This window comes from Corythoichthys intestinalis, chromosome 15 (assembly GCF_030265065.1).
Source record: "Corythoichthys intestinalis isolate RoL2023-P3 chromosome 15, ASM3026506v1, whole genome shotgun sequence".
In the NCBI taxonomy this organism is placed as follows: Eukaryota; Metazoa; Chordata; class Actinopteri; order Syngnathiformes; family Syngnathidae; genus Corythoichthys; species Corythoichthys intestinalis.
Window position 1 is genome coordinate 5,467,288 of NC_080409.1, and position 18,288 is coordinate 5,485,575.

General features: G+C 40.4%; 1 protein-coding gene across 1 annotated transcript; it reads right to left on the bottom strand.

Moving 5' to 3' along the window:
• Positions 1-1,560: 1,560 nt before the first annotated feature.
• Positions 1,561-12,081, bottom strand: LOC130930604 (E3 ubiquitin-protein ligase TRIM35-like). Its single transcript, XM_057858567.1, has 2 exons — positions 11,976-12,081; positions 1,561-6,225 (listed from the first exon to the last, which is right to left on the bottom strand). The coding sequence occupies exon 2, from the start codon at positions 6,170-6,172 to the stop codon at positions 4,778-4,780; it is 1,395 nt and encodes a 464-aa protein (XP_057714550.1). The 5' UTR covers positions 6,173-6,225; positions 11,976-12,081; the 3' UTR covers positions 1,561-4,777.
• Between the last annotated feature and the right edge of the window lie 6,207 nt (positions 12,082-18,288).

Consider the following 18,288-nt stretch of genomic DNA (forward strand, 5'->3'; position numbering starts at 1 on the left):
GCCATGTTGCATTTTTTTGTCTTGTGGCAAAATGGACTTTGCCATGTGGCATTTTTTTGCCAAGTGTCAAAATTGATTTTGCCATGGAGGATTTTTTTGCCATGTGGCAAAATTGATTTTGCCATGTGACTTTTTTTTGGTTATTTTGCCATGTGGCATTTTTTTCTTTGCCATGTGGCACAATTGATTTTGCCACGTGCCATTTTTTTTGCCATGTGGCATTTTATTTTTTTTGCCATTTGGCATTTTTTGGTTTTGCCATGTGGCATTTTTTTGCCATGTGGCATTTTTTTTTGCCATGTGGCATTTTTTTGCCATGTGGCAAAATAGATTTTGCCATGTTGCATTTTTGGTCATGTGGCAAAATGGACTTTGCCATGTGGCATTTTTTTGCCAAGTAGCAAAATTGATTTTGCCATGTGACTTTTTTGGGGGGGGGATTTTGCCATGTTGCATTTTTTTCTTTGCCATGTGGCATTTTTTGCCATGTGGCACAATTGATTTTGCCACATGGCGTTTTTTTTGCCATTTGGCATTTTTTTGTCATGTGGCTAAATGGATTTTGCCATGTGGCAAAATGGGTTTTGCCATGTGGCATTTTTTTTTTTGCCGCATTGTTTTGTCATGGGGCTAAATGGATTTTGCTATGTATTTTTTTCCCATGGGGCAAAATTGATTTTGCCATGTGGCATTTTTTGCCATGTGGCCGAATGGGGGGGGGGGGGGGGGGGGGGGGGGTTATGTGGCATTTTTTGGGGTGTATAGCAGTTTTGCAGGCCATGCACGCCCCTGCAATTGACCGCCATTCAAGTCAAAATTTTCCTTTCAATTTAAATGGCAGAAAAACATGTGGGTGTGATTTTTGACCATCCACTTACCATTATAGTGATTGACATTCAACGGACACCCAAGTCAGGCTATGCCATTGGCGGCTATGCACATCCAAATGTTCAATTCATATTAAATGGCAGAAAAAACGTGTGGCTGTGATTTTTGACCATGAATGGAAAATTTGGACTTGCATGGCCGTCAATGGCATGGATTTGCATGGCCTGCAAGACTGCCATATACCCCAAAAAATGCCAAATAGCCCTCTCAAAAAATGCCTTGTGGCAAAATGCATTTTGCCACATAAAAAAAAAGCCACATAGCAAAATGCATTTTGCCACATGGCAATAAAAATGCCACAATTTTGCCACATGGCAAAAAAATAAATGCCACATGGCAAAATCGATTTTGCCACAAGGCAAAAAAAAAAAAATTGCCACATGGAAAAATCCATTTTGCCACATGGCAAAAACTGGCAAAATCAACTTTCCATTTTGCCACATGGAAAAATACGTTTTGCCACAAATTTTTTTGCCACATGACAAAATCCATTTTGCCACATGGCAAATACCACTTTTGGTTCTCAGCCCTGCTGAAAATTTTACTCATTTAAGATTAGCGTTACTTCAAAATTATAATACTCAAGTAAAAGTAGTCATCCAAAATATGTACTGAAGTACAAGTAAAAAATAAGTATCCAGTGTTGGGAATCATTCATACCTTAAAATATTACGCAATAATTACCTGACTCCGTTTTAGTGTTATATAAGTTTTACCTTATCACCAAACACTCTTCCAACAATTACGCGTATTCGTTCTGAAAAGAAAGGCGTCAGGAAGCCGGCATTTTCACACACGAGTGGATTTATTCCTAACAAGCAAATCTAATACAGCACTCGGGTCTCAGGTCCCTCTCAGTACAGCCTCGTACTTTCCTGTGTCTATCAGGAGAAGCACACACCCGAGTTGCCCAAGAATGATTCATACTACACAATATGCAAATACATGTTCCTATCGACTATTGATTGGCTATGTGATCTCTGCAATTATTCTTAGCTTGCTCTGATTGGTTTAAATTCCCCTGCAGGATGGCGGGGTCTTCTCTCTTTATCTCCGGGGGGTCCCTCTCAGTATGTGGGACAGCCGGGTTGTTTTCCCGCCTTTTGAGACAAAAGGGAGCGTCTGCCCCCCCCCCCCCCTTCCTATGGTTGACTGTGGGCTTGTTCTGCAAGTCCTGTAATTGTGCCTTCACACACATCTGTTATGTTATTTCCTGACACTTGTAGGAATGCCTCTGCCATTACATTTGACTGTTGATTAAAGTTATGCATGGTAAAACACTGTTTTCTCTTATTTTGAAATTACTTTACCTTCACCAGTGAAAAGAATACTCAAGTGAGTAACATTTTGAGTGACTGCTTATTTTTGTTTAATTTTTTTATTCAACCATGGTATTTTTTTCTTTTCAGCACAAACTTCTATATAAACTGTTATTATAATGATACTGTACGATAACCCATTACATAACCACATTAAGCCAAACTTTAAAAAAAAAAATCATTTGAGAGAAAACGAAACGGTAATGTTAAATCTGAATAAATGCATGGCACACACACAAGAACTTTTTCACTTATCACGGCTAGTTCTGGTCCCCATTAACTGAGAAAAACGAGGGATCACCGTGCATACAAACCAACTTACAGAGATCTGAGTCCATATTCAAAGAAAGAACCAGAAAATTTATTGACTAATCAGCTTTATTTAAAACTGCAGAATGGAAAAAACAAGCAATAAAATTGACTGCACTGTAACCAGAAGCTTAATAAGCTCAAAAACTTAGTTTAATGGCGGATTGCAAGCAACTGTCAGGTGCGTACCGCCACCTACTGTACCAATGCGGTGGTGGTCAATATCCTGTTCACCTGCCTACCAGGAAACGACTTCCAGAAAAAATTAATTTCGGAAGTCGAGGTACCACTGTATATTTTTTAAATGAAAAACACAATCCTTTTCATCTGATTCTGATCCTCTGAAAAATGGCGCAATCAGCCCCATCTACGATCACGTGATGGGTTCGGGACATCCCTAGTTACATTCTTTGGCTGGGCCCTTGATACTCCCTTGGGCATTTCAGCAAAGCGTTGGGGTTGACGATAGATCTGCATGATACAAACTGCGCCAGTGAAGGGTGAAATGTGCAGTGGAAACACAGTTCTCAGCCGTTCAAACTTCAGATCAGGCCAACAGCTGAAAAAAGCTCTATTTACAGTGCTGCCACCCCTGCAATTCTGTTAGATAATGCTCAATTTCTCCCAGAAAATGATTGCAATTACAAATGCTTTGGTAGTAATATCTTCATTTATTTTGCTTGCAATGAAAAAACACAAAGGAGAATGGGGAAAAAAAGCATTATCATTTGACACAAAACTCCAAAAATGGGCCTGACAAAAGTATTGGCACCCTTTGAAAAATCATGTGATGCTTCTCTAATTTGTGTAATTAACAGCACCTGTTACTTAGCTGTGGCACATAACAGCTGGTGGTAATAACTAAATCGCATCTGCAGCCAGTTAAAATGGATTTAAGTCGACTCAACCTCTGTCCTATTTCCTTGTGTGTACCAAATTGGGCATGGATTTGGCAAGAAAAAAGACCAAAGAACTGTCTGAGGACTTGAGAAGCAAAATTGTGAGGAAGCATGAGCAACCTCAAGGCTACAAGTCCATCTCCAAAGACCTGAATGTTCCTGCGTCTACCGTACGCAGTGTCATCCATAACTGTTAAGCCCATGGCACTGTGGCTAACCTTCCTAGAAGTGGATGGAAAAGAAAAATTGACGAGAGATTTCAACGAAAGATTGTGCGGATGGTGGATAAAGGACCTCGACAAACATCCTAATAAGTTCAAACTGTCTTGCAGTCCGAGGGTACAACAGTGTCAACCCATACTATCCGTTGGCGTCTGGATGAAAAGAGACTCTATGGTAAGATACCCAGGAAGACCCCACTTCTGATCCAGAGACATGAAAAACCCAGGCTGGAGTTTGCCAAAACTTATCTAAGAAAGCCACAAACGTTTTTGACGAATGCTCTCTGTTCAGATGAGACAAAAATAGAGCTTTTTGGGAAAATGCAACAAGTTTAGAGGGGGAAAAAACGGGGCCTTCAAAGAAAAAACATGGTCCCCACAGTCAAACATGGCCGAGGTTCCCTGATGTTTTGGGGTTGCTTTTCTGCCTCTGGCACTGGACTGCCTGACCGTAAGCATGGCAATATGAAGTCTGAAGACTACCAAGAAATATTGCAGGATTATGTAGGGCCCAGTGTGAGAAAGATGGTTCTCCCTCAGAAGTTATGGGCCTTCCAGCTGGACAATGACCCCAAAGGCACTTCAAAAAGCACTAGAAAATGGTTTGAGAGAAAGCACTGGAGACTTCAAAAGGGGCCAGCATTAAGTCCAGACCTGAATCCCATAGAACACCTGTGGAAAGATCTGAAAATGGCACCCTTCAAATCTCAGAGACCTGGAGCAGTTGGCCAAAGAAGAATGGTCTAAAATTCCAGCAGAGCATTGTAAAACGGTAATCTCAATTGATGGATACCGGAAGCAGTTGTTTGCAGTTATTTTGTCAATGTGCTACCAAATATTAGGCTGAGGGTGCCAAACCTTTACCTGGCTCATTTTTGGAGTTTTGTGTAAAATGATAGATTTTTTTTCTTTTTAATCCTCTTTTGTTTTTTCATTGCAAGCAAAATAAATGCAGGTATTACTATCAAAGCATTTGTAACTGCAATCATTTTCTGGGAGGAATTGAGGATTATCTGACAGAAGCAGGGGTACAAATACTTTTGGCCAGCACTGTAGACTGATTCATAAACCCATTTGCTAAAACACTGCGTCTTTCTCATAAAAGCCGATTTTCTGATTCAGATCCATAACATAACAGACTTCATTCTTGAACGTGGGTTTGAACAGAAATTGGACATGGTATGATTTTCAGTGGACGTTTATCAGAAGTGTAAAAGTAAGGATAGATTGTCCTGTTATCAGACAAACTTGTCCAAATGGGAATGTTCTTTCGGGTGTATAATTCAGTGTTTGTAAGCGAATCAGAGAATGAAAGTGATCGCGTGTCTGTGTCGACATGAACTCGCACCCTCTGCACATTTGTTTGGATTGGCAATTTCTGGACTGGATATGGTAATGAAAAAACTTGATATTCACCGCAACTAAATCTAATGCCCCATACAAAGGAGCTATGCGGCAAACAGTCCCCCCCAACAACGCCCACTAACCAATCCACATTATCTCCTACTTCAACATCCCAGACATGTGTACCCGGATCCAAAGCGGAACCGAGCACCCGTACTCGAGACTGATAGCGCTCGGGGTTCTCTGGACGCCGCTGTTCGACAACGTTTAAGCTCACGCTGGTCAAATCATCGGACAGACTTAATAAATGCGAGGCCGTGTTTGGGTCCAGAATAACAGGACTGTAGGATACCATCTCCTTCATTCGTTCCCACACGGTGAACTTGAGGTTGCCCTGATATTTGACTTCATCTATCAGTGCTCCCGGGAACATCTTGGGCTTCTGGGGCAGCTGTTGGATTCTGTTCATTGCATCGTGAAAGTTATTCATGAAGGAAACGTGGTCAGCCGTCAGATGCTTTTTCGTGCTTCTGATCGCATCTGAGATTTCAGCCAAGTTTCTGCTTAGAACCTTAGTATTGGCCTTCATCATCTGACTTTTCTTTTGCTCTTCTTCCCTTAGAGCAGACAACATGCTATCCTCCTCAACATACAGAAAGAGCCGAAACTCCTCAAACGCCTTCTTAATCTTACTTTCTATCTGGACCCGCTGGGCCTTGATATACTCTCCTTGGTTGTTGTAGTCGTCACTAATACAAGTGAAATCTTTCAGTTGTTCCTCAGCTATTTGCAAGGCTTTCTGAAGTTTCTCTTCGTGCTCCTGCGCGACCTCGTGTAGGGAACGGAACTTGTGGCCTGTGTGTATTTGGGCATCTCTGCAGATGAGGCACACGCACTCCTGGTGGTCCAAACAGAAGAGCTTCTTTTTCTCCTCGTGCAAACTGCAGAAGGCCTCCGTCTCCACTGAGGCTTGTGTGAAGGTTTCGCATATGTTCTTCAGTGTCAGGTTCGAAGACAATTTTGGTGGTACGCATCTTTTCCTACAGACTGGACAGGTGCTGGTTTGTTTATGCTTCCACCAATTCTTCACGCATGCTCGGCAAAAACTGTGACTGCACTTCAGCATGACGGGATCTTTAAAAATGTTGAGGCAGGTGGGACAACGAAGGTCATCCGCAATTGCCACAGCCATGGCGCTTGGGAAGCTGATCCGGTGTACGATACACGGTGACTTCAGGCCGATTCCTGCGGTGCGACAGAAACAAAGGCAAACAGTGTGAGTTATCTATGCAACGTGCACATCCCTGGACTGGCCATCGGGCACACCGGGCATTTCCCCAGTGGGCCGATGGTGATTTTGGCTGGGCCTGTTTTTTTTTTTTTTTTTTTTTTACACACTAGTGGTATTAGTCACGATACCTTGATACCTATTGGTAAACAAAACTGGTTGATAGGCCTATTAGTCGTGATTGATTCTGGGCTGGACCAATTATAGACGAGGGCTGAGAAAGGAAAGGTGGTTTGGAAAAAATATAGAAAGACAAGCCCTTTATGAAGATGCCACGAAATACGTTAAAGGGATCCTCGATCTCAAAGACAATTCTTAAAAGATAAATATTAGTATGAGTTATGATAATTTGATATTAAAACCCCTCTTAATGTTTTCGTTTTAATAAAATTTGTAAATTTATTTTAACTGATGGGTCGCCATTGTTGTTGACGTCACAGTGCGGTGACGTCACCGGGCCGAACTTCCAGCGTGTCACTCGTTAGCTGCCCCAACATGTCGTCGGTTCTGCCCTTTCAATTTGAACCAGAGCGGAAAAGTGAGGAGCAGGACAGCGCTGTCCGTCGTTCACAAGACGAGCAGCAAAGGCAAAATGCAGAGCAGGAAATACCTGATAAGACAAGACTTAGGGAAAACTGGTGATGTACTCGTGGCATGTGCGTCTCAATGACAACGGAGCGAGAGAGCGTATGATGTTGAGAACTCCGGTTTGTGTTAGCACACTATTGCATCATCAAACTTATTCCAATTATGTAGATTGTTAGCATCCAGAGCTGTCGTGTGCTTTACATACAGTACAGACCAAAAGTTTGAACACACCTTGTCATTCGTGCATTTTCATTTTCACGACTATTGACATTATAAACTCTCACTGAAGGTAATAAAACTACGAATGCACCCGTGTGATAGTCAGGATCGGAGTTGTGTCGTGGCTGACTGTCCTCATTAAATTCGTCATCAAATCAAATTTATTTACTGTATATAGAGCCCTTTACATTCCCCGAAAGGTCCCCAAAGTGCTTTACAACAAAGACAAACATGGCTCATAGTAAATAAGGCAGGAAAGTATTATACAATGACATTAAGACAAAAAGAAACAAATCAATGCATCACAATAAAAGTCAGACAGAAAATAAAACAATAAAACAGATAAAATCCGAAAACATTAAAAAACCTTAAGAAATAAAACTGGGCTATACTAATCTGGGGGAAAGGAGGGTCTAAAAAGGTGTCTTTAACCAAGATTTAAAAAGTCATCTGACGGGAACAAATCCTGGGATCGACCTGATGATACCTGACAGTAGAGGTGAATTATTAGCTTCGTCTGTGACAAGCGGTACGCTCGAAAGTTCGCCTACCGCTGTAGCGACAGGAACGGCTTGCCCACTTAAGAGAGCGGCCAGCAGTTTGTCTTTGGCGCTTTATTGCACGCATTTCACTTGCTATCTGAGCGCGTTGAGGCTTCTTGTGAGGGGAAAATAGTTGGAACAGCATTTGATTTTAAGGGCCGTTTACATGATGACTCTCCGAGAATACGCAAAATTTCAAATTTGCATTTGCGTCTCCATTTGAACAATGTCGCAATTCCGCATGAAAACGATGTAGTATTCATGCCAGGCCCTAGGGGGCAGTGCAGATTTACAGGGCGACAGAGAATGATGCACTTTGACCGAGAATGATGCACTTTGACCCCACCAAGCTCCCTCAGTCCGGAAAAAAATATGCCCGCCCACTCGAAGCAATGTCATTTTTCTTTTGTTCAAAAAGGCACAAAAATTGAAACGTTCAACATATTTAATTTAAAAATACTATTAAAACAGTAAATTAAAGCCAACATGCCGCCATATTTGCTGTTTTTAATGTTTAGTATCACTTCTGCGCACGCCCAATGTGACGTGTACGAGTGCTGACGTTACCACGCGGACTCGTGCCGCAAGAGTGAAGGGGAAATGATATCGTCATCACACACACCATATAACAGTTTGCATTAGTCTAACACATATATAGTCTAACACATACATATGGTACAGGTTTTCGTAGGCACCGTCTAACTGTTTGCATTAGGCTAACACACGTAATATAATTAATCAGGAAATAGTATCATTTTCATATTTACGGTAGGACTATACTACTAATATAAAATAAATAGCACACCATAGTTTAATGAGAAGAAATAGAGATACACAATGCCGTCTTATCACAAGAGTGACGCACATACTCGGGTAATCTGCTCTCCCAGCAAACTCCAAGGACAAAGCGCTTTGTCCTAAAACAAGTACAACCAGCCTGGACAGCAAAGTTGATAGCGGGCGTCCCAATCCGCGCACGAACCTAAGCCGCCCAAAACCGGCCACAGCGGGGGTTGCACAAAAGCAACGCCCAGAAACGCCTTCGACAAGACCCGCGTCAGCAAAGACTTCAAAAAGACTGGACACTGAGATAAGACAGATTTCTTCTGCTCGGAAACATGTAGCCTTGTTTTGGATCCAGAATTGTCCCTCCGTCGTCTGTTTTTGCCTTGTTTTTTACCATTGTCGACGAATAAATTGTCAACCTGTTTTCGGCGAGTGTTCTTCAAGCTTTTAAAACATGGAGTCAGTGTGCAAAGGGTTAACACAGGAACGCGCGGAGTTTAGCGTCCTCCTTAGCCTGGCTCTGCGGGGGCGTCAGCGACGGAGCACATATCCGTTCTGTTGCCGGCCTCCCCGTGCAGTTTGGGCTGGGAGGACTAAATTCCTTCAAGAGCCTTTGATATGCATGCCGATGAAGCCCCCCCTCAACCCCCCGCAATCGAATTCTTCCACTTTGGAGGCAGGATTCAGAATTTTTGGTCTTCGCCTTCAGTCTTCGCTGACACCATATGCACGCGAGGCGAGTCCGCTACTCAGTCATTGCGTCTTTGTGTCACAGTCGCCATGTAAACTGCCCCTTAGTCTCCGCTTATATACAGCCGCTACGGTGAGCTCTTTCGTAAGTTGTTGACTAAAAGCTTCGAACGTGGTAGGAGAAAAATGGCGTGAACAAAGCCTTGGATCTTTGGGAAGTTTTGTCAGTCTACAGGCATTTTCCCCAAACCTTTCTCCTCTGTTGTCAATAGGACATCTGCAAAGACTCACGTCACTTCCCTTGTTTCCATTTGACTGGAAATTGCATCCAAAAGCAGCACATCATGGCATTTTACTTAACGAGTTTAAGCAGCAATACAAAATTGTTGTACACAATTGGAAACGTCCCAAATACGTCATCACTCTGAGCCCGCAAAACATGGCGCCACCTATCGGTCAAAATATGTACTAAATATTATAAAATATTGCCATTGATTTAACATTTTATGTGCTTCTAACAGCATATTTTAGTACAAGAGAACAATGGTGGTTTATTAAGAGCCTACATGTCTTGAAGATTGAGGATCCCTTTAAAATAACACAGACGTTGGCTGGTGGCTAAGGCGGGCTTCCTCTCCAGCGGCAGGAGCACCCACAGGTTACGATGGCGGAGGTGGCCGTCAGGTGGATGAGGGGTAGGGAGGCAGGAGAAGAAGAGACCCGTGGGCGCCGCCGGTGAGAGTGGAGGGGAATCCGAACTTCAGGTAAGAAGTGATGGACTGCAGTCCCGGTCAGATATGAATTACTTTTTGGTGTAGTCTATTTTCATTTTGCTTGATAACCGTTAACACAGCCAGTAGTTACAAATTAAGGTGACCACCGGTCTGGTTTTAATGCAGACAATCGGCCTTTTCAGTGATGTGTTCGGCTTTTAAAGAAAATGGGCCGCGGTTCAGTTTATGTGACGCAACTCAGCCCCACGGTTGTCACGACAGTGGCCTATACTACGAAGCCGGTTTTCTGACTTAGCAGGGTAACTTCGAGATTAACTTCATGACATGCAACCTATCTTCCCATCCCACCACTGACAGTCATGGTTGCCCAACTTCCCATCATTCATTTGGGCAGAACAGATAAGTCACTACAGTATAATTTAGTGAAAGCACAACAAAAATAATATTCCTGTCTCTCACAGGAGACGATCTTTTTCTTAACACGCTTAATTGAACACAACGCAGAACGTACTGTATACCATTTGCAGTCACCACTGACAGTCATGGTTTCCCAACTTCCCATCATGCATTTGGGCGGGACAGTTAAGTCGCTACAGTATCATTTAGTGAAAGTACAACAAAAATAATATTCCTCTCTCTCAAAAAAATGTTCACAAAAAGAAAAGCGCTCAATGCAAAGAGAACTGGCATTCCCAATCAAAATAGCAGTGCAAAATATACATAAAACTTGCTCAGTCTTTGCCTTGGCGAGATCTCTAATTAATTTAAAACTCGCCATAGACACCTTGTGGTGTATTTCAATCACTACTTTAGGTAGGTAAAGACACCAGTTTATTTTTTGATTGAAAATTCAACAAATTTTATTAAACGAAAAAATTAAGAGAGGTTTTAATATAAAATTATTATAACTTGCATTTCTTAAAAGATAAAATATGAGTACAAGTCTTTCTATTCGTGGATGCCTTTTACAGAAAGAATGTTACTAATGTTAATGCCAACTTGTGGATTTATTGTTATAATAAACAAATACAGCACTTATGTACAGTATGTTGAATGTTTATGTCCGTCTTGTGTCCTATCTTTCCATTCCAACAATAAATTGCTGAAAAATATAGCATATTTTAGAGATGGTTTGAATTGCGATTCATCCCGATCATTTTTAAGCTGTAATGTATGTATGTAATGTATGTAATGTATTTGTAAGCTGTTTTAAAACTCGATCAAAAATTTTAATCGTTTGACAGCCCTAAAAAACGCAAGAATGTTACAACAATAAATTAAAGACATGATCTTCAAATAATTGTTTTAGAAACTCCAAACCCCTAGTTTGCTGTTTTGGACAATTCCTGATATGATGGACTATCTTTGCTTTATTGTTTTCTTTTTATGATCTACAAAAAGCGCACAAATCCTCCTGAACAAAAGCGCACAAAGCCTCCTGAACACTCTTTGAGCAAAAAGCTTGCCTTTTAATCAAAGCTACAAGGCGCATTCATGCTCATAATACACATGACATATTATGCATTTATGAAATTTCAAAGCATTAGCCAACTGACTGTTTGGCTGATATTTGCCTTATTAAGAAAAACGATGCGAGCACACACCTATTGGAGATTTTTACTGTTTTAAAAACTTGAAATGTTTTTTTTTTTTTTTTTTTTTACCAACTTTGAAGTGAAACAGTAGTGATGGATCTTCAATCCATTTGAACTAAGTGTTGGCTTCAGTTATACTGCCATCAATGCAATTGAAACACAATCATTTACTACAAGTCATTCGAGTTACATAAAATCAATCAAAACTATTGTTACATGATGATTCTCAAACTGATCAGAATGTTTTCCATTCAAGCGTTCATATACATATTTAAAGGGATGGCACCACTGTGCTGAAAGTACTCCCTCCCTACACCTCTTTTGTGGTAAATATATTGGATAATTGGATTCAGCACATAGTTTTGTCTGTTTTTGACAGCTATTCAATTAATTTATCACGTGGGTTACCTCATTTGAATGAAAATTGTTTCACAACAATATGCAGATGAACAACCATTATTTTTCGCTTAATTGAGAACCTTCAAAATTTCTGCGCAGTGCCAGCTTCCAACCACATTAAATTAACACTGGAACCATCATGGAGAACACATACCTTTTCTGTAAACGGCATACGGAGTTGAACTTTCAAGAGGATCTGAAAAAGTCCTCTTCGTCCCCGCGTTGCCTGTTTCCGCCTACTGTTTTGTGACATCAGAGAGCGGCCGTTGTCACGTGACATTCCAGCGCTGAGTGGTTCTTGATATTTCAGTTGTATTCCGATTTGCAGTGGTGGATAAAGTACTTTTTTTTTTCAGATACAGGTGCAAAAACTAGAGAAAAAGAAGAAAAAATACTCAAGTAAAAGTAGAAAGTACTTGCTTTAAACTTTACAAGTAAAAAGTAGGGTTGGGAATCTGGCATGAAGCCAATTCGATATATATCTAGATGCACAGGTTAGGATTCGATTAAAAAAACGATACATTTTTATGGCCGAGCGATTTGATACAATTCGATAGTTTAAGAACGATACGGTTCGATACAGAGTGAAAATGATACAATAGTAAACATTTGTTGGTGTGTTCGTACAGTATTTTAAACATATAAAAAAGACCGCATTCCTAATGGCAAAATTAAACAACAAAATTTCATACCAATGTTATGTTTTATTTTTTTATGAAAAAAAAATAAGGCTTACTATATGGCCGTCATTTTGTTGGATGGGATTGATAATAAAACTCCAGTGACAGACAACAGACAACAATAAAGTGCAGCAATTCAATTACTGTATTTCCTGGTGTTTTGAACACAAGCGGTAAGTAATTTAATTGCAAACTTTCAACGTAAACATCTTACAAACAAAAAATATTAATTATATGCAGCAACTCTAGAAAAAAAGAATGAAACCTGCAATGTTATCATAAATAAATAATAAATTATGCTTTACCACTGGTATAATTGGGGGAATAAAAATAGAGCATTTTAGACAGACAGGTCAATAATCATTACTTTAACCAGCAAAGTCTTTCACTTATGCCTGTGTTTCCACATTTTTTACTAGTCATCACTGTCCATATCTTTTTTGAAGGGCAGATTTTTTTCTTGAGGAAGATCAGTTAATCCACATGTTCATGTTTAAGTAGACTGCGTTTCGTGGGAAAAAAAAAAATCTCCAGAGGGTCGTGCTGCCCTTTCCACCATTGTAGTGGGTTATTTTTCAGGGTTAAAAACTCACGATCTCTGTACCGCTCCACACTTCACACTAGCTCTGTCCCATGCGAACAGATCTGGCTGCCGTCCTCACTTCAAAGTCCGACTTTTGTTTTTCCTGAGTGCGTTGAAAAATCAATCGCTGCACGTCGCTGGCGTCGGTGCTCAAACTGTCCATTGTTTTAGCATGTTGCTTCGTTCCCACTACTAGTTTCGTTTTGGGCTGTGAAGAAAACGCTACGGAGCGTGCGTTACAGTGGTTTTGTTGGCTCTCGCGTTGTTATGACACGCCCGTGACGATTGGGTAATGACGGCGACTAGTTGCGGTTCTTCTGAGGCAACCACGACCGTGAGTTGTGCTTGTCCATAAGGGCCCAAATACACTAGATGCATGATCGTTGCGGTTCCAGTTCGGTTCAGTGTTGACTGCGTGCCACGCAGTACGTCAAAAAAAGGCAAATCATACCGGCTGCACACCACTGCGGTCCGCCAACTCCGTTCCCTCGTGAGCGCTCGCGTCATCGCGCGCTATAATGTGCCATTTAAAACAACAAAAAACACACGGAGTCTATACTCATCAGAGAAGCAGAGAGAGAGCACATTTTTTCTTTGCATATTGATATTTTGGTTATGTCTGTCTCTTAATTCCAGATTGACTGCATCATGTTGAGATCAGGGCTCCGTGTGTGGGGGGGGAAGGGGACGGGGACCTATTATGCCCTTGGTTGTGTCGGTGGGTTTATATCTTTGTGCACATTTAAAATTTATGGCACATAACATCTCATAGAGCTGTTATAAACAACTGTTAAATAATCTGCAATATTTATAAAATGGATAGCGAATTATATACTACACGAGCTAAAAAACAGTGTACTTGGAATTGGTGTCTCAACACTGCTTCCTGTGCCCAGCGCAAACTGTTGGTTTTTCTATGAAAAGTCAAGTAAAATGTAGGAAAGAAAGAGAAACGTCACGAATAGACCACTAGGTCGAAACTTGTGGGTGTCTCTATTCTCTTTCGTACTTTTCCCCCTCGACTCTGTATACAAACCGACATTGTGTGTGCGCCGGGCACGAGAATTTCTGCGGTGGAACCACTTCCAGATACGCTGCTTTTTTTTTTTTTCGCTCAAAGTTGTCAGCACGTCGTGTGTTTCAGATCATTGCCAGAAAAACACGCATAATAGGGCACCTTACAGCTTTGCTTTTAATGCTGTCCTTATAATAACGATCTGCTGCATCGTTTACCACTTTGTGACTTTCCACCTCCATGATGAAACGTTCTTCGTCCATGTTCGCTGGTGTTTAAACCATGAATAAGCAACTGGGCTGTTACGTCCAGGCCCAGCTCCGCCCATTTTGTCGGATGCGTGTCTGGCAAAAATAGAAAATAGCCTATACCATCCGGCGGGCATGTGGCACGCCGGAGATGGTTCGCAGTCAATCCGGAGCACTGACGCGGCCGGTGTACGTTAAAAAATAGGATATAATGGGAACGGATTGGCTCCGGCGCTATTTTTTACCGGAGTCGGACCGGAACCGCAACGATCATGCATCTGGTGTACTTGGGCCCCAAGGCTTGAACGAATGTTCATTCACTGCCATCCCTCCCACTTCAAACGGATTGAACGTCTATGGCCGTCAGTGCAGCTATGCCAGGCAATGAGGTAATTTTGGGCCATTTAAGGTCATTTGCATGTTGATTTTCAGTTACTTCCTTTTGATTTTGGGGTATTTTATGGGTCTCTACCTGTTTATTTTGAGTTACAGAACAGGATGTGACCTGGGAATCATCCAAATGAATAGGCAGTGACTCAACAGGAATTGACCTGTAAATGAACAGCAAGTGACCTGTAAATGCCCCGAAAATCGGACAGAATGACTGCGAATACTCTGGTTTCGAATTGAAAGTGCTGCAACGATTAATCGATTAACTCGAGCATTCGATTAGAAAAAAAGATTCAAATTAAATTTTGCTGCTTTGAGTATTGGTTTAATTAAAGTGGTGTTGTAATGGTTTGTTTTGAAAGTGTTTGCATTTATTTTTTTGGACTTGGGTGGATACTGAATCCATCTGCTCCCTGTTAAGACCAATATAAGCGTTTGTTTGAGCTAATGATTTTTTAAAATGCATTCCTAATTTAGTTTGAAGGTGTATTTAGCCATTTTTTGTGGGAATATGTGTCTGAGCCATTTGTTTAGAGCATTGTAAAAAAAGTGTTAGCATTTTATAGCATTTAAGCTAGCAGACTTTTGCTATGTACGTTAGCCAATTGTTCTTTTGTTGTACATAGATCCTTTTTCTTTTTTTTATATACCGTGTGAGGCTTAGCTTAGGTATTTTAAATTTTCATGCTCCTTATCCGATTACTCGATTATTTAAACTAAATAGTTCATCGATTAATCGACTACTAAAAGAATCATTAGCTAAAGCCCTATTTCGAATGAACAATCGTTCCCAGTCTAAATGGATTGGGCGTCGAGCACCGTCAATGGCTGCCTTAGTTACCTGAGACACTATTATGGTGGAAGATTTTGGTAGTGACTTGTTGGTTCCTTTTTAATTTTTTTTTTTTTAGACATTTACACCTTTTTAAAACGATATCTCGATTCTTGGCAGGAGCATATCGATAACCTTTTGGGATACAAAGTATCACGATATGTCACCATTTCGATATTTTGTCACACCCCTACTCTCTACCTTAAAGACCAAATGTGAAGTAAGGTTGGCCAACCATGTTTTTGAATAATTTTAATGGCTAAACAATTATAAGGATATTTTCGTTATTCTTTTAAACGCAACCCTCCCAGATTCTTTGTTTAACCCATAGCAATGCCCTTGACAACGAAAATGCTTTTCTTCGACAATCTTCGGAAATCTTAGTAAATGACGTCACACCGAGAACTGCGAGGGAAGTCCGCCATAGAACAGTATTGTTGCATTGCTTCTCAGTAAGATGCCACGGCGGTGTGTCGCGATGTATTGTTTTCAATTTAAAGAAATGTTGTATGAGTGGCCAAAGGATAGCAGGGCATGTAAATGGACATCTTTCGTTCGCACGAAACAAATAAATTTCACGCCATCATCGAGTAGTGTTCTCTGCTACAAACACTTCGAAGATGCCTGCTTCTTCAACCGGTCTGCTTATGATCAAGGATTTGCAAAAAAGTGTGATTTTTGGATAGATGACTGATGACTTTGTCAAAGCAGAGCTGCCAACTGTTGTGGAATGAACAAGCAGAAGGTAGCGACGCTAGCCGAAAGGTAACTTGAGGCAAAACCCCGATCGTGTTGTGGAATAAACAGCAGAAGCAAACTCGTGGCAATCCCCGATCATAGTTGTATTGAGTTCATTTTGCCTACACTTATAAATTCGTCAAAACTTTTCTTTTATCCCAGGCAACAGTAGGTGGTTTATTCACCTGACATGCCTCGGCGAACACACCCGCCCCCGTCAGAGGGTCCGAAGGCGGAAGTGTTCGCCGAAACATGCCAGGCAAACAAAAGCTAAAGTCGCTAGCCTCCACTGCTCATTCCACAACACGATCGGGGATATATTTAAAAACTTTTCTTTTATCCCAGGCAATAGTAGGTGGTTTATTTACGTGACATGCTTCAAATCATAAAAATAATAACAGCCTATATTATATTATATATATATCTTGTAATCTTGATGGGTCTTGTCTCCATTCCATGTCAGGTAGTCTGGGCACATTGTTTGCATCCTGATTAGCGTCTGGCTGATAAATGTTAGGTCCAACATAAAATTTCGACCTCCTCTTCTTCCTCCAACTCTTCAAAAACTTGGATCTCCTCACTTGCTCTCGATCTGTAGCTTATATCGCTGTTTGAATCATTGTTTGAAGGGCTTTGTATGGCGGCCGTATGGAGCGCTGTCATCGCTGTTCTTGGTGTGACGTGTCACTTCCGGGTTCGTCCCCTTTCAGGCTCGAACTTCGGAAACGCGATTATTTTGTCAAATATACAACATATAAATTATTTTTTCATGCTTTATTTGTTGGACAATGTTTAATTACTTTAATTGTGAACCTATTTGGCATTTCATTAAATTACTTCAAATTTGGTCTTTAATCTATGAAGTGAGGAGAAACTGGCAGATTTATTATGATCATATTGAAGTTTATATTGACAGATTATATGATCACCGATTTAAACTAATATTCCGGCAACTTCATAGTGAATGTCAGCATTTTTTGTAATGTTTTTTTTGGTTTTTTTTTAAATAAAACAACACCAAATTATTTGGGGGGGCTTAAGAATATTTTAAGCCCCCTAAAATAGGCCTAACGACGCCACTGATAAACAGTACAGGCCCAAAAATTTGGACACACCCTTTTATTCGTTTCTTTTTACATTTTTTTTTTTTTTTTTTACAAAATTTCACAGAAGGTAATATAAATGTTCTTAGCAAAAAAAAAAAATAATAAAATGGAATGGAGTGGAATAACTAAAAACATGTATAATATTTTAGTATCTTCAAAGTAGCCACCATTGGCACTGATTACTTTTTTTGCACGCTCTTCTGCCCTCAGTTAAGCGTATGGCTACTCAACCTAGACAGAGAGCTAACCAACAAACAGAGGCCCAAATCTCCTTTCTCTCCCTTATTTCCTTGCGTAGCGTGGTTAAACTAAAAACATACAAAAAACACTAAAGTTATACACAAAATAATTGTTCTATTCAACAACAATGTGTTACAATAAATAACAAAAAAACTGGCTCCATTACGAGCAAATGAAATGAAGTGGCTAATTTAGCTTAGCACAAAATGTTGGTTCGCGCCACATAAATAACAACAAAATAACAGAATAGATACACCAAAATGACATCTGACCCATTGTTAAAACGTATAAACTTACAGATTTTGTTTTGTCAAGGGTTCCCAACCATGTATGGTCAGGGGTGAAAGTGGCTAGAATTTCTTGCCGGAATTTTCATTTTTTTTTTGGAGGTGGGGTCAAACCTCCTAAAACTACTGAAATGCAAAGAAAACTGTTTTGGCTCAGCTATCTCTATAACACATACAAAAACTGATTTTTATTCAAAATTGTATTTTTTCAATGATTTGCAAAATAACAAAAACAGCAATAACCCAACCTCTATCTCCTAATTTTTATTTGCCCTCATTCACTCACATACAAATGCCAAATTTCAATTTTAACTACTTAAGAACATTGGATATATATTAAAATTGAAG

Excerpts from the sequence above, each read along its gene's own strand:
- LOC130930604 (XM_057858567.1), bottom strand. The coding sequence starts at position 6,172 with ATGGCTGTGGCAATTGCGGATGACCTTCGTTGTCCCACCTGCCTCAAC.